This window comes from Ipomoea triloba, chromosome 6 (genome assembly GCF_003576645.1).
Source record: "Ipomoea triloba cultivar NCNSP0323 chromosome 6, ASM357664v1".
Lineage (NCBI taxonomy): Eukaryota > Viridiplantae > Streptophyta > Magnoliopsida > Solanales > Convolvulaceae > Ipomoea > Ipomoea triloba.
The window spans coordinates 21,864,219-21,886,880 of record NC_044921.1 but is presented as its reverse complement, the minus strand read 5'-3'; the positions used below and the strand labels follow the sequence as shown (position 1 = coordinate 21,886,880).

Here is a 22,662-nt window from a genome sequence, read left to right as displayed (position 1 = left end):
AATAAAAACAAACAAAAGCGAGTATGAGTCTGAATTGAAGATTGACTTGTAAGTGCGTTGACATTTGCATGAAAATGATTCTTTTGACATTTGCGTTTCATTGAAAAAATAAGGACTTTGTTAGTTAGAATAATCAAAATTATTACAATGATGGCCTACTAAACTTAATAGTTCTGAACAGTTAGTTAGGAAATTGCTAATGCAATTATAGGCGTGTTCTAAAGTAAATTTCAATTAATCTTATAGTGAAAAAGATATCGACCGATACTGTACGACAAAAGAGAGAGAAAACCTACTAATTATAGAAAGCAATAACAAGCACCACTTCTTTAGTCAACCATCAATCTCAAATTATAAGTTGTGACAATCACTTTTTAGTTTTAGTATACAACATTTTTACATGTTATTTTATAAAATTTTAAAATAACGATATAACATAATATTATTTGCTTTCAACAAAAAAAAAAAATCACACAATATTATTTGAAATGCATGTGGTGTTTGGACTTAACATATAAATCTTATTGACAAAATAATTAATTGATAGTGAATTTCCCGGATGGCTTGCATTTGAATTCCAATACCACACGTCTTTCCAATCTCGGTGATGCATGTGAATTATAAGTGTATTATTATTTTTAAAGAAAATGCATTGCCGTGCATTCGCGGTGGAACTCTCATTATAACTTTAGTTAGCGAGCAAATGATCATAAGAAATAAATCAGTTTAATTTACCTATAATTTACCAATTCAAACTGAAAAGATCAATAAACAACTTTCTCTTAAAGTCAATTTTGAAACTTTATAGTTATAAAGCAACTCGGCTAAGTTGTCCAGCCTTATATATTTTGAGAGTTAATAATGTTGAAAATTGTGAGAGCTATGGGCATGTCCAACCAATTTGATTGTACAATACTACATCCGTCCCATTTTGGTTGTCTGGTTCACTTAACGAGATTTGACTGAAGTTATTTTTAATCTAATTTTTCATAATATTAAGTTTAACATTAATATATAAAATTTATATATTTAGAAACTACATTAAAAGTACTATTAAACAAAAAAAAATTAAATTTAAAAATAATAAGAAATTAGTAAAGAAAATAAGTAATGAAAAGAGAGTTAGTTTGACTAATGAATAGTAAATAAGACAGGTAAAATGGGACAGAAGGAGTATAATAGACATGATAACATCAATGTTCAAAGTTCTTAGTTTGAATTGTTTAGCTATGAGTGATTTAGATTGATAAAGCATTCAGATAATGAATTCTCGTAAATTTATAAAAGATACTCCCTCTATCCCATTTTATCTGTCCTACTTACTATTCATTGGTCAAACCAACATTTTCTTCTTTGTTTATTTTCTTTATTATTTTTTACTTATTTTTAAATTTGATTTTTTTTGTTTAATAGTACTTTTAGTGTACTTTCTAAATATATAAATTTTGTATATTAATACTAAATTTAATATTATGAAAAATCGAATTAAAAATCACTTCAGTCAAGCCTAGTTAACCGAACCGGACACATAAAATGGGACGGAGGGAGTAATAAATTGTGGGAGTAGCAAGAGTCAATGTTGGAACTTAGAAGGGCGTTTACTTTGGAACTTACCTGCTAGCTGTATATATGAATCCTTTTGACTTTCTTCACTCTTTTTATTTTATTCATTAATTTGGTCGGCATTTCATGTGGAATTTTAGATACACATAGCAGCCACCCCAACTATATATATATACAGCAACAAAACATCCTCGGCAGGTCAGATCGCTAAGCTAAGCTCACTTTGCTCTGCAATTCTCTCAGCTAATTTTTTTCAACATTATTTATTTGACTTTTTGTTGCCTCACATTTTAATTAGTATGGAAAATGTTGAAGAGGCGGCGAAGAATCCAACGAAACACCACTTCGCCGCCGCCGCCTCCTCCGGCAGGCTTCCGCCGCAGAGAGGTCGGATCAAAGCCAAGATATTCGCCCAGTTGTTCAAGAAAGTCATGGGCGGCGCAGCCGGGTCGCCGGAACCCGGCCTGAAAACCCGCCGGGGTTAATCCTTCGTGTTCAGATAGGTCGGCTCGCTAGCTGTGACATGCAGATACGTACGGAGTATTTGCTGTAAATGTTACGAATAAATGTTTTACGGACTATTATTTCATTTTTCACAATATTTGTGTGGGTGTGGGTTTTTTTTTTTTTTTTGAGTAGTGTGCTTTTTCTTTTGAAGAGATTGTTTATTATAGTATTAATGTGACTTTATAATCAAAAGTAATATTACATGTAATTTTTTGCTTCGTTTTTACTCTAACAAGGTGATTGATCCAACAAAAAATGTCTACTCAGAGTAATATTATTCTTTTTTCCCAATAATACGAGGGAGTTTTCAATTCTTTGGGCGAAAGTATACATATAATTATATTTTTTTTTAAAAAATACATATAATTATATAAATGCAAAAGAAATCAAATTATATATATATATAATACTCCCCGCTGATGGGACAAGCGAATTTGATATAGAAAGAAAGTGGACTACAATTTTTAACATTCTTCTTTTGTCCCTCCAATATATGTAGTCATCGTCGTTTTCTTTCAACGAAAGTATATTACGTAGTATATAAATGCAGAAAAGAAAAGCAAGTTTTATATATAAATTTTAGGGTTTATATATTAAGCCACGAATGATTAAATTTTATTGTAAAAAGTTGGGAGATGGGAATTACACATGTTTCATGCTCAAAAAAATTAATTAAAGATATGTATGTAAAAAGTAGTGGAATAAAGAATAAAGTTTTGTGGTGAATTTAATAACCATTTTCAGGATAAATATCATGCAACTTGATTTGCAAACATGTATTAGCAGCTGTCTCATGATGTGATTATGTGAATATATACCGCTTCTTTTAAAAATTAAAATAGTGATTATATATACAATATATTATTGTATACTATATAATTAAATAATCAACTATTACGTAATGTAATGTCGACTCTACTACCCATTTGAAAGATTGAGAAAGTTTAGAACAAATATTATAAGAGTGTTATAAATATATATATATATATATATATTACTATTGACTCTGTTACAGTTACTTGCCTCCACTGAGATTAGAATTCACTCCTCCCATATGGAGTGCAACCGAGCACCACTAGACCAGAAGGCGATCAAATCAACTAAAATTTCAAAATTTCATAATTACCATGTCAATTACCGGATCAAATCAACTAAAATTACCCCATCTTTAACACCTTTACTCAGCACATGAACCTCTTAAGACATCATTAGAAAATGAAAGTTACGCATTGAATCTTGATTTAAAAAAAAAAACATTATATTGCATTCAACTTTTTCTTCAAAAAAAAAATTACTTCTGCTGGGAACAATTTAGTGAGAGAGTGAGAGGTGAAGCTAGTTAGAAGAAATCCACATTCTGAAAAGGCAAGCTAAGGTTAGACACTAACAACTGCCTTTGATGAAATATCATCCAAATTTGGCAAAAATGGCCTCAACAACTCCCTTAGCTATGGGGTGGTAACAATCACAGGCCTCCGAAAACACCCTTCTGGCGAAAACCTTGTCTTCTTCCTTCCCATCGCCTTGCACGAGCGCAGTGTAAAGCGGCCGAAGGTACAGCATCCTCCCGACCTCCTTCAGCGTCTTTTCCACCTCGCTGTAGTACTCTCTGCACCCTGCTGAGATCCCGAGCTTCAGAAACCCGACCCTCACCTCATAGTTTTTCGACTCCGAAAGCCTGTACCGAGCATCTAAGGCCCTGACCTGAGGACACGTTAAGATGACAATAAGACAGTAATTTCACAAAAAGACGTTGACTCAAGCGGAAAGAGCTTAGGGAGTCGGGAGGGACTTGAGTCGCTTAATCACGTGGCTAGGAGTGCAAAAAAGCACAAAAACACACAAAATTATTTGAAAAACGCTGCAACCTGTGAAGCTTCAACAGATTTCGGTAGGTTCTCTAGGTAAAGCTCCCATTCTTGTCCATGCCAGTCAGCGACTTCATCCTCTCGTGGCATCCTACCTAGCTTGAATTCTTCGGCCAGAGAAACGATCTTTGAGTAGAGGTCGGAAACTGGCTCCATGGCATCTGGAGGTATGCCAGTACCCTCGGTCCATAGCTTCAAATCAACTTCATCCCCTATTCCCGGGATGTTTGCTTTGAGGAAATCAAGAAACATATCAGTATCAATCGACTGAAACTTGAAGGTGCCAATGTACTTCTTCAGAAATTCATCAAAGGCGGGTCTTCCAATCTGAGCATCAAAATAGACCACACGCTATTCATTCCCAAAACGTCTCAAGAAAACACTAAATACCAAACGTAGCAGCAGGTTTCTTACTTGTCTCTCGATCCGCCACAAAAACTGGAACCCTTTTTCATACGGGACTGAAGAATATACATCATCCGGGTCAACCCCTGCCTGGTTGGTTTTAAGCTTCGTGAACTCCAAGTTATCCTTAAATCTTTCCACGTCCTCAACCAGTCCCCTCCAGCCAATACCGATATTCATCGCAGCTCTTTCCTCTCCTTGCACCTCCTCAACAATCCTCCGCTCTGCATATGTCGTGAAACCCTAGGAACCCAACACAACAAATCATTCTAAGCTATGCGGTGCAGTTCAGTCAGCTTCAACAAAAATAATAAGAAGACATTTGGAACTCATCTTCTAAGCCTATATGATAAAGTACCCAAAATTCATATGAGCACAAGTTGAACTTTCCACATGCTGAGTATCCAAGCAAACGAAAGAATTCAAATTAGCATTCTTGTAGCTGTATAATGATTATATGCTCAATATGGATCACTCAAAATGCATCATTGAAACACAAGATCAGCTACTACACCAGAAGGAGGAATCTCGAACATAGGAACTAATGAATTAAGGTATATGAATCATGAAAATACCAAAACATAGTTGAATGCTAAAGACTGCCCTATCACATTCTAACTCCCCTATATATGCCTAGATTAAGACAACTCCAGCCAAGTTGGTCAGACTATTTTCTTGATAACTGCAAGATTACAAGTTCTACTCCTAACGGAAACGACCTATTGGCCTTCTTGGTATGAGCTGATCAGCTATGGACGACCTAATACCAATACAACATGCAAGGAGTATGGAAACAATACATTTGTAAATAGATATCTATAATATATTACCCTAACCAAGTTGGTCGGGCTGTTGCTTTGGACCTTTGGTAACGACAAGGTTAACTTCCCGAGGGACCGGCCTATTGGCCTTCTTTATTTGATTAGGGCAGCTCCGGGCAACCTAGATTAGTCCAGTCCACACTCTCAGATAGTATTTGCGGGTTTACCTCGTTTAGCCAAAAGTGATCATTGTTCTTGTTAGTGATCAAATTTCCAGTCCAGCTATGAGCAAGTTCATGAGCCACCACCTGAGCTCCGGCGGCATCTCCCTTGATTACAGTGGGTGTCAAGAACACCATTCTCGGATTCTCCATTCCTCCATAGGGAAAGCTTGGAGGCAGCACCAATAAATCAAACCTCTCCCATTCGTAAGCCCCGAAAAGCTTCTCTCCGACCCGGATAATCTCCTCAGTACCGGCAAACTCCTCGGCCGCGGCGTCCAACACGGCGGGAGTCGCCTCGGAATAAACCCTAGTCCGCGGCCCGACCTCCCGGAACCCTAATTCCCCAACCGCAAACGCAAATAGATACGGCGGAATCGGCTGATCCATCACGAATTCCTCCACAATCCGATCCTCCGCACACCAAATCGAATCCTCGCACGCTCCTCCGGCCTCCGCCGCCACCGGCGGCCGCCGATCCACGTGCTTCGCGGACATCACCGCCGAGAGCTTCCTCGGAACGTTCAGCTTCGCGGAGTATTTGGTCCTCGCGGCCGGCGTGTCCTGGCAAGGGAAGATCGACCTGGCGTGAATCGCCTGGCATTGAGTGTACACGAACGGATGCGTCTTGTTAAACGTCTGCGGCGGCGAAAGCCACTGCAGGGCGGAGCTGTCGGCGCTGGTCTTCGAGAGAATCAACACTTCCGCCTTGTCGGAGACCGTTACGGTGAGCGATTGGCCGAGGACGGGGTCCGGCGGGGACGGGGAGAGCGAGAAGGGGAGCGGAGAGAGCGAGAGCGGGTCGAGAACGGCGGAGATGGAGAGCGAACGCGTGTCGAGCGTGAGTTCGCCGGAAAAAGGCGCGGCAAGCGTGAGGAGCGTGGCGGCGGAAATGGTGGAGGAGGGGAAGTCGAAGTAGAGAGTGAGGGAGACGTGCGTGGTTAAAGGGTGGTCGGAATCGGTGAAGGAGTGTGGGTCAACGGGCGCCATGGCTGAGAAAGAGGGAAGACCAAGAAGAGGTTTTGTTGTTGCAGGTGGAGATTGATTGATTGATTGATTGATTAATGGAGGATTATCAGAATAATTTGATTCCAAACAAAAGCAGTGGGAAAGATAAATGCAAGAATTTAATATTTATTATTTTGTATTTTGTATTTTGTATTGTAAACATAACGGTAAAGGAATTTCCGAATTTGTATTCTTTCTGGGTGATATTTTAAAGATTAAAAGAGGTCTGCAACTTCTGGGTTCAGGTCAACTTTTTCACGGGAAGAAGATGATGAACATTTGTTGATGAAAATTGATTTTTTTTTTTAAATAAGTTTTTAGTTAAAATATAATTTTTTAATATATTAATAAAAATATTATTCTGTTCATTTTAACAAAAAATATGACCTCATGTGTAATTTATAAGTTATTACACATCACATGACATGAGTCATACATAATCAGATAATAACTATGAGCATGTGCTAATAATATATACAGAGTATTACATTTTAACAAAAAGTATTACGATCTCACCTAAAACTTACTCTAACAAAAATTAGTTAAATATTAGATAATTCCAACTAAGTTAATCAGACTATCAGCTTTTAGTATGAGCATATTATTAATTATTTGAGCTAATTTATCTATGATTTATCAGTTAGGATCACAGAGTAAAATCTATCTAATGTACACCATCAAATAAGTGTTAAAAGAAGTAGTTGAACGATAAATAAATAAAATATTAAGAGATATTTTGAAATTAATAATTATTAAAGGACCCACCAACCACTAACAAAAAAGATAAAATCATAAAAACTTAAATCAAACAGTCGGCAAAAAGAATAGAAAAAAAAAGTAGTAATCTTTGCAGAATAGCGATAGCCTCTGTTTCAGAAGGGACTCATCTGCTCTGGAGCTAAGAAGAAGAAGAGGTGCTAGAAAATGGACGATTATACCAGGGAGATGATGGACCTCAAAACCCTCGTCACTCGAACCCTCGAGAAGAAAGGCGTTCTCGCCAAGATCCGAGTATTCCCCTCTCTTTTCTCCGCATTTCTGTTGTCTTACATGCGCAGATACCTATATTCTATCTCGCTGTATTTCGCTTCATTCTGTATGTGTACATATTTTAAAATGTGATATGAATGATTGGTGGATCGGATCGGGTCATTGCATATGTTAGTGTCTTTGAGAGCATAAGTCCCTCCGAAAGCTGTAATTTTATTGTTGTTTTTCATAGGACTATAGGAGAGATCAACGAAAGTGAGAATTTTTATGAAATTAGGGTTCCCTTCCGGTGACAATTTTTTTCCTCTCGGCTGGGGTGGGATGCGGTGGTAATTCCTTTTGCTAGAATTCCCAGAAAGCCTTAGAAGCTGAAATTATAGCTTTTTTAAAATGGTTTTTAGGATGTTTTATGAGGTGATGTCTTTTAGTTATGTTATGATACTTGGAGGATGAAGCATCATCATGCATAATGTTGATAACTAAGTGTTTTTCTTTTTTCGAGCTTTTTGTCTTTTACTATATTTGATTTTGTGAATTTAGGATTCTTCTCACCAAATAGAACACCTTGGCTGCTTTGTTTTACTCTTTTACTATTACGCCATGTATTTGTTCTTAATTTATCTCATGACGTCGGTGAATGTTCGTTCAATATTACAACAAACTTTGCGATGTTGAGAGTGATACGTTAGATTGGAAAAAATGTAAAAAGAAATGTTGGCAAGTTTCACCACTGATGGATGGACTTTTATGTTTTCTATGCTCCTTTTGTATCTCACAACTAATTCATTTGCCCATGTGGCTGGTGAACCTGGTTGAACAAAATGTGTTGCACTTACATGGGCATATTTTTCAGGCTGAACTTAGGGCAAATGTCTTTGAGGCAATTGAGGAGGAGGATAGAGCAATTGAAAAGGATGAAGGCTTGCCACCAGCTCTATTAGGCAGCTGCAATGATCGTGCTAAACATCTTCATAATTCTCCATCAGGTTTAGTTAAATATGTTATGTTTTGGGCTTATGAACTTTTTCAACAACTACTTCTATAAAGAATATGATGCAAGTGTTTTCTCTGGATTGAGTTTGCTCAATATATTCACAATTTCTAACCATTGTGTACCAGTCATAAGTAGTACTTGTAGTTCATTGTTTGTCCCCATCATCTATTTACTATGTAGACGCACAAATTTTTCTATCATGATATCATCCTCCTACATAAATATTGAGCAATAAACTCATGAGGATGTGCTAGTACCCTGTACCCCATAAATATCATAGAATGCTAACTGTAGATCCTTGCCCACATGATCTTACTTTACTACCTTCTAATCTGCTCTTGCTTGTTTTTCTCTGTGCCAAATGCAGGAAGGCTACTAACTGCACTTGTATGTGAATATTTGGATTGGGCTCAATTAAACCATACATTGAAAGTTTATTTGCCAGAGTGTAATTTGGTAATCATGTATAGTTCCCTCTGGAATTAATTCTACTTTATCAATGCCTGCAGCTCTTTGATCTGTTTCTAATATCTAATTTCTTTTGGTGCAAATATTTTAAACAATGGTGCATTGCAGCAAAAGGATTTCTGGAAATCTGAGTTAAAAGAATTTAGTAGCAAGAATGGATATGATCTTAACATGAATGGAGACAGTGGCCCGTTACTTTTGGATGTTCTTGAAGGATTCTTGAAGTATGAGGTGCGGTATAATACTCTGTAGAATATTTTAAACCACGTAATAATCATTTCAATGGACTTTTTTATTTTTATTTATTTATTTTTTTTACTTTTGGTTAGCAGTATATCATTGTTTCAATTCACATTTGGCATGGTTCAGGAATCAACATAGTCTATTTGGCAGTGTGTCACCACAAATTGACTTTTCTGGCACTTCTTTGTAACTATCTTATAAAACAAAAACATTTCTTTGTCCAATGACACTGAATATAGTTTTGAGCACAAGTTACTAACTTTGCATGAAATCTGGTATAGGTCTGATTTTGATAATAGAAAGTGAAAATGTCTGACTGGTACAGCTGTAGCTGTCTGAGCTTTACCCTGAAATCCTTGTTGATTATGATTCTTTTCAAAGGAAGAAAGTATGCTCCAGTATTAAGCAAACCATATTAGGGTCAACACTAGATTTTTTTTTCCACACAAGAACTACTGGAAACTTGATGTATAAGCAATTGGCTCATCAGCTATCAAACACGTAGTGAGTACTCTGTAATGTACTTGTATGTTTCTGTTGGTTCATTTTTGTTCTACTCAGCATAGTGGGATATCTTAGTCTCTAAGACGTGACATCTCACATTGTTTCTTTTTTCTAGGGATTTGGAGGCTTGAAAATGTGATTGGTTCTACTGATTAGAGAAAATAGATTTCAGTTACATCCTACAATTGTACTGCTATGTGTACTGTCATTCTGTGAATGAGTGTATATGCTTAAGATCCATCACTCATTTGTTTTCTAATGTTAAATATTGTAGAATTTATCTCAAGCAAGGGGTGCTGGAGACAGTAGGAGACCTCCATCTTCATCAGTTGCCGGGGGCTTACCTCCATTGGGAAGGTATATACAACACTATTACTTCTTTCTCTTAGGATTCTGTTTTCTGCTTTTGAAGTTCTGACTCGGGATTATTTGACTCGTGCAGGCCAGTTCCTGTTTCTCAGGCATCTAGTAGTAAGTAGCCTGGCTTCTTTACGTTCGTTTGCTATTCTATGATATCTGCATATTTTGGCTGATAAAATTTCGTTGTTAGATAGACGAGCAGGGTCATCTGTGTCTGGATACAGGAAAGATGAATACAACTGGAGATATGAGAGCGACGCGGTTGCAGAAGATGTAGTCCGTGCTTCAACTGCCTTGGAAAACCTTCAGTTGGATAGAAAAGCTCGGAACCTTTCCACCTCTTGGCGGTATGTTTTTAAACACTCAAATGGAGTCTTTGTTTTGTTTTTTCTGTAGAATGTGTTTATAAAGAAGATTTTAGATTTTCGTCAGATAGTAACTCGACTAGTATCCCTTTGTTTGTCATTACCACCGATGCATTTGTAAGTTGTATATTTTTACCAGAATCATCTCATATCACTATATCAGATGGCTACACATGAACTTGTGAGCTCAAAACGGAAAAAATTTTGGCACAAACCTTACCTCTGTTTCCAGAGTAGTTCCCAACTCCCGAGAAATTGAACTAATAACCAAGTCTGAAGTCTGAACAATTGGCCACCTTACCAAGCCTAACCTCGATAACATGATTGCTACATTTTACGTTGGTAATTAACTCATCCTAACCGTTTATTTGTTACTGGAATTGATTTGATTGCAGGCATGCAGGGAATGGCGTTTCTGAGCATAATGACAGGGTAGAGTAGAGGTAGGTAGAAGGTATTATTATTTCTAAATGATAAAATGGTGGATCTGTTCCCTTATCCTGTGTTATATAATATGCTTTGTAATGAACATTGATGATATGTATCTTGTATGATTAAAACACTTCTGTATTTTCTAATTTTAAATGGGCTTCCTTGACATTAAAGTTCCTCCCCTTCAATCCCATTCCCCCCTTGGTTTTTTTGTCTTGACATTATAACTAGATTGGGAGTTCGGACTAATGTGTATTATAGCAATGCCTTTGAGAAAGTGACTTCTTAATAGAGTCCAATGTTGAGACTAGATTGAATTAATCTCGTCATCTCGTAAAGTACATGATTATGAATACATATTATAGTGGCCAAAAGTAAGCCTAGTTAACACTATTTTTTTACCAATAGAAACTTATAAATTACTATTTAAGAATGTATGAGTAATTGCACTAAGAAAATCCTGTACGACGAGCTCTGGAAAAGTATTAACAATAATTTGTAACATTCTTATATTGTAATATGATAATTATGATCTACTCACTCAGTCACTCCTATCGGTCCTAATTAGGGAACTAATAATTGTAATGGAGAAATACCGTTTGACATTGAACATCTCCAATAAGAAAAAGATGTTTTCACTGCAGACTGAAGTATACAAAACAACACATTACTTTCTCAAACTCAATTGCCAAAATTTGCATCTCTTCAATTCCGACTCCCTGGATAGAAGTACTCCACATTACTTTCCTTGATTTGGTAATGGAAATTACGGGCCTTGGTCCCAGAGCTTCCTGAGCCGTAACCAACTCCCCTATTGATAACAGTCAACTGCAGAAAATAACAAAGAAAGAGAAACCGTCATGTCTGAAGTCATGAAAACAGTATCAAGATCTCATATGTGGAACAGTGAAAGTAAAGGATTTGAGTTGATGTTGTGCATTTTGATGATAATAATATACATCACAGTATAAAGAATCATAGGGTACGGCATTTTTCTGTTATGTGCGATTCTAAGCAGATTTCTCAAAATGACTACAGACTTCTATTGAAAACATGGAATTATGCTTCATCTCCCAATTTTTATCACAGTTGAATCTATTGCAACTAAGAGTGGTGCCTGAAGTGTCATGAGAATGTTCGTAGAAACATATCAAATACCGGGTTTTACAAATAGTGCACATTTCTTTTTTTGAAAATCCAGGTTTCTCGGATTCGCCAAACTATATCCTGGATCTCATGAACCTGCCCTCTAGGTCCATGAGGAGGTAAATTGAGTCAATCTAGTTTCGAGACTCAACACAAAAATGTACACTTCTGAACCAAACTGTATAGCTTTGCCGGACTAATAGGGCACATTTCTGGTTTGAGCATATAGGGAAGATACACAGATCCAAGTTGCAAGATGGAGTCTGACTTGTTTTGCACAATTTTCAAATTGCCTTCAGGAACATCTTTTTGAGCTTTAAGTATATAAAAATTGAAGAATGGTTGGACTAGGAGACCAACAGATAAATTACCGACCTTGACAAACTAATACAATCACCTCATTAATATTCAGGAGTGACGGGGCAGTAGTGAATTAAAGTGTACCTGTCCATGCACATCAGTTGCTAACCCAGTGCTCAAAGGTTCGGTCTTTATCACCACATCTGCAAGGTATTCCATTTGCAAAATCATTCCTGGCTTATCCATGCTCAAATAGATGTCCTCGTGATTAAGGGTCACAAGTGAACAACCCTACATGAATAAACTCTCAATATGTCGGTTTGGCTTCAAGAAAAATAGGTCAAAAAATAAGCCAAGCATAAAGTAGTGAATGCAGTTCCATACAAATTCCGTTGTCAAAGTGTAGCAATAATGCAGAAAATCTAAAACGTGGCTCGATGAGCCATTGGCAGCCACTTCAATCTGGGATACATCATCAATCATCACTGTTATGTTTCTCAAGCCCTCCGACGCAAAAGAAACCTCCACTGTTTTTTGAAGTTTTCCATACAAAGCAAGCAGTCCATTTTCTATAGTTTCCCCTCCATCTGTCTAACAAAGTCAAAGATGACTTATAATGAATTTTTTTTTAAATAAAGATATTTCTCCTGAGAAAAGATTATTCAAAAGAAACCATTAAATTCCTTCATTATAATACTTTGCTATGCACTCATAAAATAGCCAATGCAAACTTCATTTTCTTCAGAGATTATTAAGTTTCTTCGCTGGTTTAATTTTCACTAATAATGATAATAATTTTTTATTTTTATCCAAGGAATATAGAAACAAAATGAAATAACAACAGCAAAACATTCAAGATTAACCAAAGAAATCGATTTTCTTAACAAATTCACCTGGAAATTCCATCATGAGCATGTCCAGAAACAAGAATCTTTGATTGTCTCTATGCACAGCTAAGTTGCAACCCTGTTACCCCAAAATAATTAATTCAGAAAAAGAATTAGAAAACACGAATAGTTTAGCAACGAACAGGAGTCAAATTGAGCATTGAATTGAAAAGAGTAAAAGGTGAGGGGCAACCATTTTGCGGAGGATGCGATCGTAGTGAGAAAAAGGCTGTGCGAAGGCGAGGAAGACGACGACGTCAGAGGAGTGAGAAGAGAGCGCGCGCTTGATGAAATGGTGGAGGAGGAATCCGCCGCTGGTCTCCACGCAGTCCTCAATCACCACCACTCGGCCGCGCCTTTTAGGACCGGAAACAATGTCGCCGCCGGTGAGGGCTTCCTCTAGCAGGTTTGGAGACGAAGTGTTCATGGTGGACTAGGTTTGAGCTACTGGTTGCGGTTTGGTTATGGAGGTTTAGCTAGGGTTTTCGGTTGAATCAATCATCCATTATTCCAGTTTTTCTCCAAAATAAGGCATTTAATTTTGTTTTTTTTTTTTTAATAAGGTAGCTTTGGCCTTTTTTTTTTCTTTTTTTTTTTTTTGGATCACCTTAAAAATTTATAGCCATTACATAAAACTGCAAACTCAATGTATACTTGGTAAATCTCAATCACCCAACCTTATAATCCTAATAGCACAAGAAGACAATTAATCAATTTGACTAACAATTTGATTAGGATTAGAGCAACGTTCTTAACCATTTACATTATTATTATATTTTTAATTTTATTACTTAATTAAGCAAATGAAAACAAAAAATTGACATATATTAATATACTAGTTTTTTCTACGCGCTTTACGCGAAAACTTGTGCCCAATATTTAAACCCAATTAGTAAATCAATTTGAAATAGATATAATGCATTTTTTTTGAGTTGTCGAAGTTTCATAGATATTCAAGTAAAATTTTTGTTGTGTATGTATTTTTTATTAACACAAGAAATTCAAATTCATTGTGATAAATATATTCCACTGTAATTTTAAGGGTACTCAATGTTGTATTACAACTTTTTAGTCTTTGAAAATGAATAAAATTTGTTTAAATGTAGTCTTATTCTAATTAGAGATATATCCCTTATAAATTCATATTCATATATGGATATACATAATACATGATTTCAACTATTTCAATTCTACAACTTTCACAAATTGATATCTAAAAATCCTGTCTCAATTCAACTGTAAATACATTATGTTGCTGCTCATTTATAATATTAATATTTTTTTAAAATAATAATGTGTACATATATATATATATATATATATATAACTGTAGAATTCATATTAATGTTATTGAAATAAAAATTATAGAATTGATAAATTACTAAATATAACTATGGTAATATTTAATTAAAATCTAAATCAATTCAAACTTATCATTGAAAAATGTAAGAAAAAATATTGTGTATGCATGTGCATGGTAACTATAATGTGAAAGATAAATAACGGTAGGGATATTTTTGTCCAAAAAATTATGTAGTACAACTTTTATAGCATAAGGTACAACAAAAACTAACAGAAAAAACGACATAAACCAAGGGTATAACTTGGATTGAGACTTATTATGTTTTTAGATATTATTGTATAACTGAATTGACTCCTCCTCAATCCAATGAGAACCTCCTAGAAATTTTATAGATATTTTTGGTATGTATTTTTATACATATTTGAATGTGTATGATTTCCTCAAGTTATACTTCTAATGGATCTTCTAATGGATTAAAGATGATTTATATTGATGAGATTAAGAATATTTTAAGGGTTAAATTATTATGTGCAACTCTAGATATAGTCACGTACATTTGGGCTAAAATGTATACACATACATACATACATATCTGATTTTTTGTTGCCACCAATAAATGTAAAATAGAAATCTGAATATTTTCGAAATAATAGTAGGAAAATGATAACGGTGTTGTCTGAATACTTTTAAAAGCATGAAAATAATGGAGTATTTTATTTTTTACATTTAAGTAACATCTGTATACATTAGAAACAAAATAACTCTAAATTGTGCATTTGTGCATATGATGGCACCTTCAGGTAGCGTTGCAAATTTTCCCGCAAGTCATAACCACATCACCATTGTCCAAGATTGCAATGCCCTTTACTGCCTTGTAGATAGTAACTACACTCAGCGACAAAGTCAGGCTAAGGAAAACCATTGCTTCATATACAGCCACAGCCAATGCAAAGATGCAAATATCTGGATGACAGCAGCACATTTGTTGCAGTGTCTGTGTAACCATGGCAACCTACAAGAAGCACCCCAAGCAGAAATACAGGAAGCATGTAATATGTTTCATAAACGCACAAATTTACTTCCACCATTCTCACTGGATATGGCTTGGCAAACATTTATATAGTTGCAATGGGGTATATATCAATTGAAGTCAATTGATACCAAGTAGAACCAAGGTACCTTCAATATCCCCCCCTAGCATGGATGCTAATTTGATCTAATTCTGATCCTTTGCCGGTAAATTTACAATAGATCATTGATCTGAAGCTCAAAGAACATTAGGATTTCCGGCTCCTCTTTTCTTCAATGCCTGACTGTGAAAACCTCTGTCGGAGTATCTGGAGAACCTCCTCAACTTTTACTCCTCTATTGGCTAGCAAAACCATGGCATGGTATAACAAATCTGCTGCTTCTGATGAAGTGCGTAACTTATCCTCATTTTCCTCCAAAGTTCGGCATAATTCATCTGCCTCCTCCCTGCAGAATCCAGGTTCAATTAAGCAACAAGAGATGATTGATTCACACATATGAATGAGATAACACATTTCCAAACATTTATAATTGTTTTTTAATCAATATGAACACATTTACTAGGCACCAAAAATATTCGGTATTGTAATCACATTACCGAATTTTTGAGCAAAGCAGCTTCTCATCAAGCAACAATCGCTTTGTCCATGATGGCTTTCCATTTGGTGATTACAAGTTGGATAAATCACAAAAAATTTCTGAATTTTTCTTACAACTATTATAAGTTTTTATATTTGAAATAAAGTGAATTGTATTTTTAGTTTTTTTATTAATTATTTTTTTATTTGTTTCATTCTTGGAAATATATTTTTCAATCAAATTTTTTGTCGATTCAACAAAGAGTTGTGTATTCGTTTGGCAAATATGAATAGTAGATAAACAAATATCGTTATATATTCTTTGAATGAAAAATTTTCTAAAATAATGAAATTTACATATTATGTTTTTTAGTTTTACTATTTGCCAAATCTTTTTTGACAACTCTAATCTACAACTTTTGTAAGTACTAATATCTAGTTCTAGAGTTACTTTTTTTTTCTCTTCTGTAATTCTTTCTATTTGATTTTTGATTGTACTTGTTCTATCAGTCATATCTTGCATTTTAGTTTCTATCAGTGAAGAATTTGTCCAATCTGGAATTTGAATTTTTTGAATTTGACTAAAAGATATTTCATTTTTTCTTTGGGAGATTGTAGATTCTAATGAGTACAAAGTTGTGAGCGCAAGCTTGTTTTCTTCCACCTGTGGGTTGTTCAGTACATCATACACTGATGTGTAATAACAAGTCTCCGAACCAGTGTGGCAAGTTGGCCCATCAGGCTTCCCAAGATATATAATCTGCAGATATTTCAAGCTATAGTGATATGACCATTTTTTGACAGTGCTCATCTTCTAAGAAGATTGTGAAAACTTACAGAATCACGATCACAGTCAAGAAAGATGTCAGAGACATTGATAAAGTTCATAGAGGTCTCTCCCTTAGTCCATAAAGCAGATCGTGACCGGCTATAAAATGTTGCCTTTCGAGATGAAATGGTTGTCAAAAGAGCATCCCTGTTGGTAAAGCCTTGCATTAATACTGCACCGGTGTCAATATTTTGTGCTATTGCCACTGTCAAACCTTTGTCATCCCATTTGATATTATCTAGTAATAAACCAACCTATAGTATTCACATAAGAGTAGAAGACAAAATGAACAAAATAGACCATATGTATGGTTATTAAGCTTTTTTATTAAGTTTCTTATCCAAGCTTGACAAACTCATAAACTGGGGGGTTCAGATGTCACTAAGTGATAGGTATTGGGCAATGGTTAACATCACCAAGAGAAGACAAACTTAAAGATAGGAACCCATCCATGGAGTAGTTGATCTCCTTTTCCATGCCAAAAACTCTACAGTCTGCACAAGAATTTTTGTATGGCCATGTGGGGTACAGATGTAGCCCAAATAATTACAGAAAAAATTATTGAGCAACGATGTACACTTCAAGAGACATCAAAATGATAGATGAGAAGCCCATCCATCACCTTTACTTCTCTATCCTTTGTTTACCAGACATGTAACGGTATCTACCAAAATGGACATGGTAGACATCTGACTTATGTCTGACTTCAGAGAATATCTTTTCCTATCCAGGCTTGGCTAACTCATAAACTGTGGGGTTCAGATGTCACTAAGGGACATCTATAGGGCAATGATTAACTTCATCAAGAGATGACAAACTTAAAGATAGGAATCCATCCATGGAGTAGTTTATCTCATTTTCCATTCCAAGGATTCTACAATCTGCACAAGAATTTTTGTATGGCCATGTGGGGTACAGATGTAGCCCAAATAACTAGAGAAAACATTATTGAGCAACGATGTACACTTCTAGAGTCATCAAAATGATAGATGGGGAGCCCATCCATCACCTTCACTTCTCTATCCTTTGTTTACCAGACATGTAACGGCATCTACCAAAATGGAGATGGTAGACACCTGACTTATGTCTGACTTCAGAGCAAATTTTTTCCTATCCAGGCTTGTCTAACTCATAACTTTGGGGTTCAGATATCACTAAGGGATAGCTATTGGGCAATGATTAATTTCACCAAGAGAAGACAAACTTAAAGATAGGAACCCATCCATGGAGTAGTTGATCTACTTTTCCATTTCGAGGATTCTACAGTCTGCGAAAGAATTGTTGTATGGCCATGTGGGGTACAGATGTAGCCCAAATAACTAGAGAAAACATTATTGAGCAACGATGTACACTACAAGAGACATCAAAATGATAGATGGGGAGCCCATCCATCACCTTTACTTCTCTATCCTTTGTTTATCAGACATGTAACGGCATCTACCAAAATGAACAAGGTAGACACCTGACTTATGTCTGACTTCTGAACAAATCTCTTCCACATTCAAAAAATCCAAACATAAATTATACAGAGTAATTCAAATATGTGAAACGAACCAAAACAAAGTGAACAATCTTTGACTGAAAACATTAAGGAAAATACCTTTTCTTCAAGGTTTACTTGTCGATCAGATCTTTTAATGAAGCAAACCACATTATGACAACCATTGTTCAGCGCATAGCTAGATTTAAAGAGTGTGCATCTAGATATAACTTTAGGAGGTCGGAAGCAATAAGAATTTGAAACAGCCATTGTTGGTTCTGCCTCAACCCTTATGTCAAAGCTAGTCCTATGTACAGAACAACACCATTAGTCAACATTAAAACGGAAACACCAAAAAAAAAAGCATAAAAAAACGAATAGAAAGAGAATAGTGGTACAGCTTGTACACCCTCCATGTTTCATGTTTGAGGCTTATTACATTTTCCAGGAAAAAAAATAGTCTACAGCTTTCTTTCAAAAAAAAAAAAAATAGTCTACAGCTTAAGCTGTAATGACCTATCCCAGTAATCTCATTTTACAAATGTTTACAGAAAAGCAAGCCAAAATTGAAATCGCTACTATCCGTTCCGATGAAAATAATGAAATATATCATCAATACAGATTCACATTGCTAAACTAATCTATTATAAATTATATATAAATAGAATAAATGCACCAAAACACAATAAAATGCATCAAATCACATTGAGCTCAAATCCGATCTTACAAATCCGAGGAAATCCGGAGAGCGAGTTATGTTGGCGCCGTAAAAGCATAAAACCCTAGCCGCTATGCTCAGTGAGGGAGTGACACTGAGTGACGAACACAACCAGGTAGCCGAACCGGGATATATATAAGGGGCACTCGCCGGTTATTTACTTAAATGCCCCCCTTTCTGTTACAAAACCTCTTCTTTTTTTTTTTTCTTTTTTTTTTTTGAAAAATTACAAAACCTCTAATATAGTTGCATTTATCTTTTGGATAATTTTTCTTAAAATATGATAGAATTAATGAGATTTTATTTGATAATTATAATAATTTTTTAGCTATATTTGAATAAATTTATAATTAATTATTATGAATACCTTTATATAATTAAATAATAATATCTGTGCACTACAAAATTTTAATTATTAGCTAATAATATAATATTATAAATTATAAATATATTATGCAAAAAATTGATATTGTGTCCTTTTTTCTCGTTACAAAATAAATTCATACACTGAAAAAATGCATACTATAAATGAAATATTAAGTAATATTTATTGCAAGTATCTTAAAATTTATTAGGGAGACTTTGAATTTCTTCTATGAGTTGTTGTGAGATGACATGCGTTTTTTTCAACTTAATTAAGTATATCAAATTCGAGTATGTCTACGTTAAAACCCGAGTCAGTCTCCTATAATACCGCACCACATATTATTATATGTTAGTCCGGTCGAACCAATATACAACCCAAGAGCATCATCATTAGTAGCTTTTAGGTGGTTTTTTTTTTTTTTTTTTTGAGACAAATGTGAGGTGAATGGGAAAGAAAGAAAAAAGTTATTGCATAAGAACTGTATTTGTTGTCTCTTAATGTGAGCCCCATCAAAAGATTTTGTTTTTAAACAAAAGCTGGGGCGCGTTGAGCGCACAAAGAATTGTGTGTGTTTTTTTTTTCTCTTTTTCTTCTTTTTGTTCCTTCTATATTTCTCTCCTGCTTGACTTTTAAAAATTTGTGAACAAATTATACCTAACGGTATTGCTCTACGGCGTATGCTGAAAAATGTAATATTAATAAAGAATATCTCAGTTTGTTATTAAAACTATGATATTTGTAGGTACTTTTAAATCGAACTGTAATATTTATGGGGCAAACAATTACTTATGAAGAAAATTATAATACTAATCGGTGATAAATCAATTGATTGTTACTATAAAATAAAGTGCAATACTTATGAGGAAAAATGTGAGATTCAAAAAGTGTCAACTAAGTTTTCGAATTATATTTGAAAAAAAAAACAATTAAACTCATAATTTTTAAAAATTATAATTGAACACATCAATTTGTCAATTTTCTAGAGAAGTGTTGAAAAATGACATAGTAATTGGCTGTGTATCTATTAATTTGGATGAAGAAGTCATGTATGACTTTTTGGTGTGATTAATTGCATCAATTTAATGAGTTGATGTATTTAATTGTAACTTTTAAAAATTTTATAGACTTACTTATTTTTTTCTATATAGTTTGATGTCGTATTTGATATTTTTTGTAAAAAAATTACAAATATTTATAAGTACATAAAAATATGATTTTTTTCGTCATCATATAATTTTTCATATATATTGATCTTACTGATTCAAATCTATTATTTATTTTTGAGTAATTTAAATTAATTTACTCCATTGTAAATTTTTATCTATTAGAGTCTCGACTCTCGAGACGAATTTTATAAATATATATATTTTTTGAGGAAAAGCAAACTTCAATTTTATATACTTATTATTACATATATATGTACTTTGATTTGAATTTTATATACTTATTATTGCATATATATATATATTCGAATAGTGACGGTGAGATTTTCCTGTTTTATAGTATAATACTCCGTATTTAGTATGAAATTTAATGTTGCAGTTGTAAAATGTGTCTGGGCACGGATCTAATCAATGGTTTTTATGACCTGGATCATAACAATCCACCGTTAAACGCGAAGTGAAAGAGAAAAGGTATATACCCCAGAAGAGCACTTTAGCGAATTTTTATAGTTTTTTTTTTTTTTTTTTTTTCTTTTCTCTTCCTCAACGGAAGGGAAGGAGACCAAACAGAATTCCAGGCAGAGAGAGAGAGAGAGAGAGAGAGAGAGAGAGAGGGTAGTCATGGGCTGTTTCAGGAAATCAAAGAAGAAGGCGGGGCAGCAGCAAAACAAGAAGTCTGATGATCAGATCCCATCAACACTAGGTTTTGTTTATCAGTTTATATGTATAATAAGAGGAATACTCGTTTTTGATCGTTTATGAGTGCATTTTTCAGCAATAAAGTTGAATTCTTTATCTGAAACTCATTCGCATCTTTTGTTGTTTCATTTCTGGGTTGTTTGCTGTGACAATTCTTTGCAATTTCGCGTTCTTAATCTCTGGGAAAAGTTTTTTCTGCATGTCTGTGCGTGATTCGGTTTCTTTGGCATTCGTAATTTTTTGGGTGATCTGCAATGTTTGAACAGTGATTTTATTGGGAATTGTTTTTTGGTTTGATTCTGCTGATATCATAGCATTATTTGATTTGATACCATTTTTTTAAAATTCTGAAATCTGAATGAGTTTCTCTGAATTTCATAATTCTCCAGAAAGTTTGAATTTTTAACTATTTCATTTGCCCGGGTATCCTATTACAGCTGGCAGGCAATTTCAATATGGATTATACTGTGACATTAGTGGAATTTAAAATTGACTTTCATATGAAGCTCAGCATAGATTATTTTTTTTCTTTTTCTTTTTTGATCAATTAAAATGCATGCCCTCTACTAGTTAATAAGCTTAGGTTAGTTGGGTCTAGCTGGTTCCAGATAAATTTTTAAAGTTAGGAGATTTGTGATTGTTCCATAACAGCAGCTAATATTAACTGCCAACATATACTTAAGTGCCGGAACTAGGTTTTGAATTTTCTCCATGATTGGAAAATCTAAATGTTTGACCATTGTTAATGATGGCTTTGATGCTGAATGTCCTGGAGACATTGTCATTGTTGGGGGTCGGGACAGGCTTATTGTAGATTGTTTATTTTCAAGAAATAAAGATGGCTTCTTCTTTTGCGGTATACAGTATTAGGTGATAGGTGATTCTCCTGGTTTACACGGCATTACTGTTGAACAATGGCAACATATCCTAGATGGATGATTATCAATGTACTTAGTGTTGAAATGCCTTGCACTTTTTCTTTAATCCGTTCGTTTTTAGTTTTGGTTCTTTTATTACGTCAACATTACATGTGTATATCTCATTAGTCACTTTTGTCTGCTCTGGGAAGTTGCTGTTAGTATTTACCTGTATCACTTTTGTGATTCGCTTTTTTCTTTTTTCTTTGCATATGTTTGCTGCTTTTACACTTGTTTTGCCTTTTAATTCCAGATAAACAAAAGCTAAATCTATCTCTGGATGAAAAGAAGGAAGCTCCAGGAAATGGAGATGCTGGTCATATTGCAGCCCATACATTCACATTTCGTGAATTAGCTGCTGCAACCAAGAATTTTAGGGTAGACTGTCTGTTAGGTGAAGGGGGCTTCGGCAGAGTATACAAAGGCCAATTACAGAGTACGAGTCAGGTTTGTTGAGCCCATAACTTCTCAACCATTGGAAATTGAAAACAGATATGGAGCGTATCATTATTCTAATTTTCAATTGAAATCCCCCCCCCCCCCCCCCCCCCCCCCCC

General features: G+C 34.9%; 5 protein-coding genes across 9 annotated transcripts in view; 2 read left to right on the top strand and 3 right to left on the bottom strand.

Annotated features, from left to right (window-relative positions):
• Nucleotides 1-3,306: 3,306 nt before the first annotated feature.
• LOC116022863 (leucine aminopeptidase) lies at nucleotides 3,307-6,554 on the bottom strand. Of its 2 annotated transcripts, none has more exons than XM_031263749.1 (4): nucleotides 5,332-6,551; nucleotides 4,353-4,586; nucleotides 3,939-4,265; nucleotides 3,307-3,774 (listed from the first exon to the last, which is right to left on the bottom strand). In XM_031263749.1, the coding sequence occupies exons 1-4, from the start codon at nucleotides 6,313-6,315 to the stop codon at nucleotides 3,478-3,480; spliced, it is 1,842 nt and encodes a 613-aa protein (XP_031119609.1). In that variant the 5' UTR covers nucleotides 6,316-6,551; the 3' UTR covers nucleotides 3,307-3,477. The 2 variants fall into 2 exon arrangements, with proteins under 2 accessions (XP_031119609.1, XP_031119610.1); XM_031263750.1 differs by having other exon boundaries at nucleotides 3,761-3,867; nucleotides 3,925-4,265; nucleotides 5,332-6,554.
• A 599-nt stretch (nucleotides 6,555-7,153) lies between these two features.
• On the top strand, nucleotides 7,154-10,862 carry LOC116021829 (protein TONNEAU 1a-like). 2 transcript variants are annotated; one of them, XR_004099074.1, is made up of 8 exons: nucleotides 7,154-7,344; nucleotides 8,177-8,309; nucleotides 8,685-8,773; nucleotides 8,894-9,016; nucleotides 9,807-9,889; nucleotides 9,975-10,003; nucleotides 10,087-10,239; nucleotides 10,653-10,862. XR_004099074.1 is itself a non-coding variant. In XM_031262313.1 (8 exons), the coding sequence occupies exons 1-8, from the start codon at nucleotides 7,258-7,260 to the stop codon at nucleotides 10,696-10,698; spliced, it is 747 nt and encodes a 248-aa protein (XP_031118173.1). In that variant the 5' UTR covers nucleotides 7,154-7,257; the 3' UTR covers nucleotides 10,699-10,862. The 2 variants fall into 2 exon arrangements, 1 of the variants encoding a protein (XP_031118173.1); XM_031262313.1 differs by having other exon boundaries at nucleotides 10,083-10,239.
• Nucleotides 10,863-11,133: 271 nt separating this feature from the next.
• Nucleotides 11,134-13,566, bottom strand: LOC116022071 (elongator complex protein 6). The gene is made up of 5 exons (XM_031262623.1): nucleotides 13,216-13,566; nucleotides 13,029-13,101; nucleotides 12,520-12,722; nucleotides 12,280-12,426; nucleotides 11,134-11,517 (listed from the first exon to the last, which is right to left on the bottom strand). Exons 1-5 carry the CDS (start codon nucleotides 13,447-13,449, stop codon nucleotides 11,395-11,397), a joined length of 780 nt encoding a protein of 259 aa, XP_031118483.1. The 5' UTR covers nucleotides 13,450-13,566; the 3' UTR covers nucleotides 11,134-11,394.
• A 1,376-nt stretch (nucleotides 13,567-14,942) lies between these two features.
• On the bottom strand, nucleotides 14,943-19,090 carry LOC116023177 (histidine biosynthesis bifunctional protein hisIE, chloroplastic-like). Of its 2 annotated transcripts, XM_031264156.1 has the most exons (6): nucleotides 18,969-19,085; nucleotides 18,362-18,548; nucleotides 16,770-17,015; nucleotides 16,511-16,692; nucleotides 15,953-16,018; nucleotides 14,943-15,801 (listed from the first exon to the last, which is right to left on the bottom strand). In XM_031264156.1, the coding sequence occupies exons 2-6, from the start codon at nucleotides 18,509-18,511 to the stop codon at nucleotides 15,603-15,605; spliced, it is 843 nt and encodes a 280-aa protein (XP_031120016.1). In that variant the 5' UTR covers nucleotides 18,512-18,548; nucleotides 18,969-19,085; the 3' UTR covers nucleotides 14,943-15,602. The 2 variants fall into 2 exon arrangements, 1 of the variants encoding a protein (XP_031120016.1); XR_004099373.1 differs by having other exon boundaries at nucleotides 15,684-15,801; nucleotides 15,953-16,692; nucleotides 18,969-19,090.
• Nucleotides 19,091-20,977: 1,887 nt separating this feature from the next.
• Nucleotides 20,978-22,662, top strand: part of LOC116022771 (probable serine/threonine-protein kinase PBL7) — a 3,837-nt gene continuing 2,152 nt past the window's right edge. The window contains exons 1-2 of one of the 2 annotated variants that reach the window (XM_031263636.1): nucleotides 20,978-21,213; nucleotides 22,359-22,552. In XM_031263636.1, coding sequence (XP_031119496.1) covers nucleotides 21,111-21,213; nucleotides 22,359-22,552 — 297 coding nt within the window. In that variant the 5' untranslated portion in view covers nucleotides 20,978-21,110. The remainder of the gene's footprint in view (nucleotides 21,214-22,358; nucleotides 22,553-22,662) is intronic. The other variant, XM_031263637.1, reaches the window with a different exon arrangement.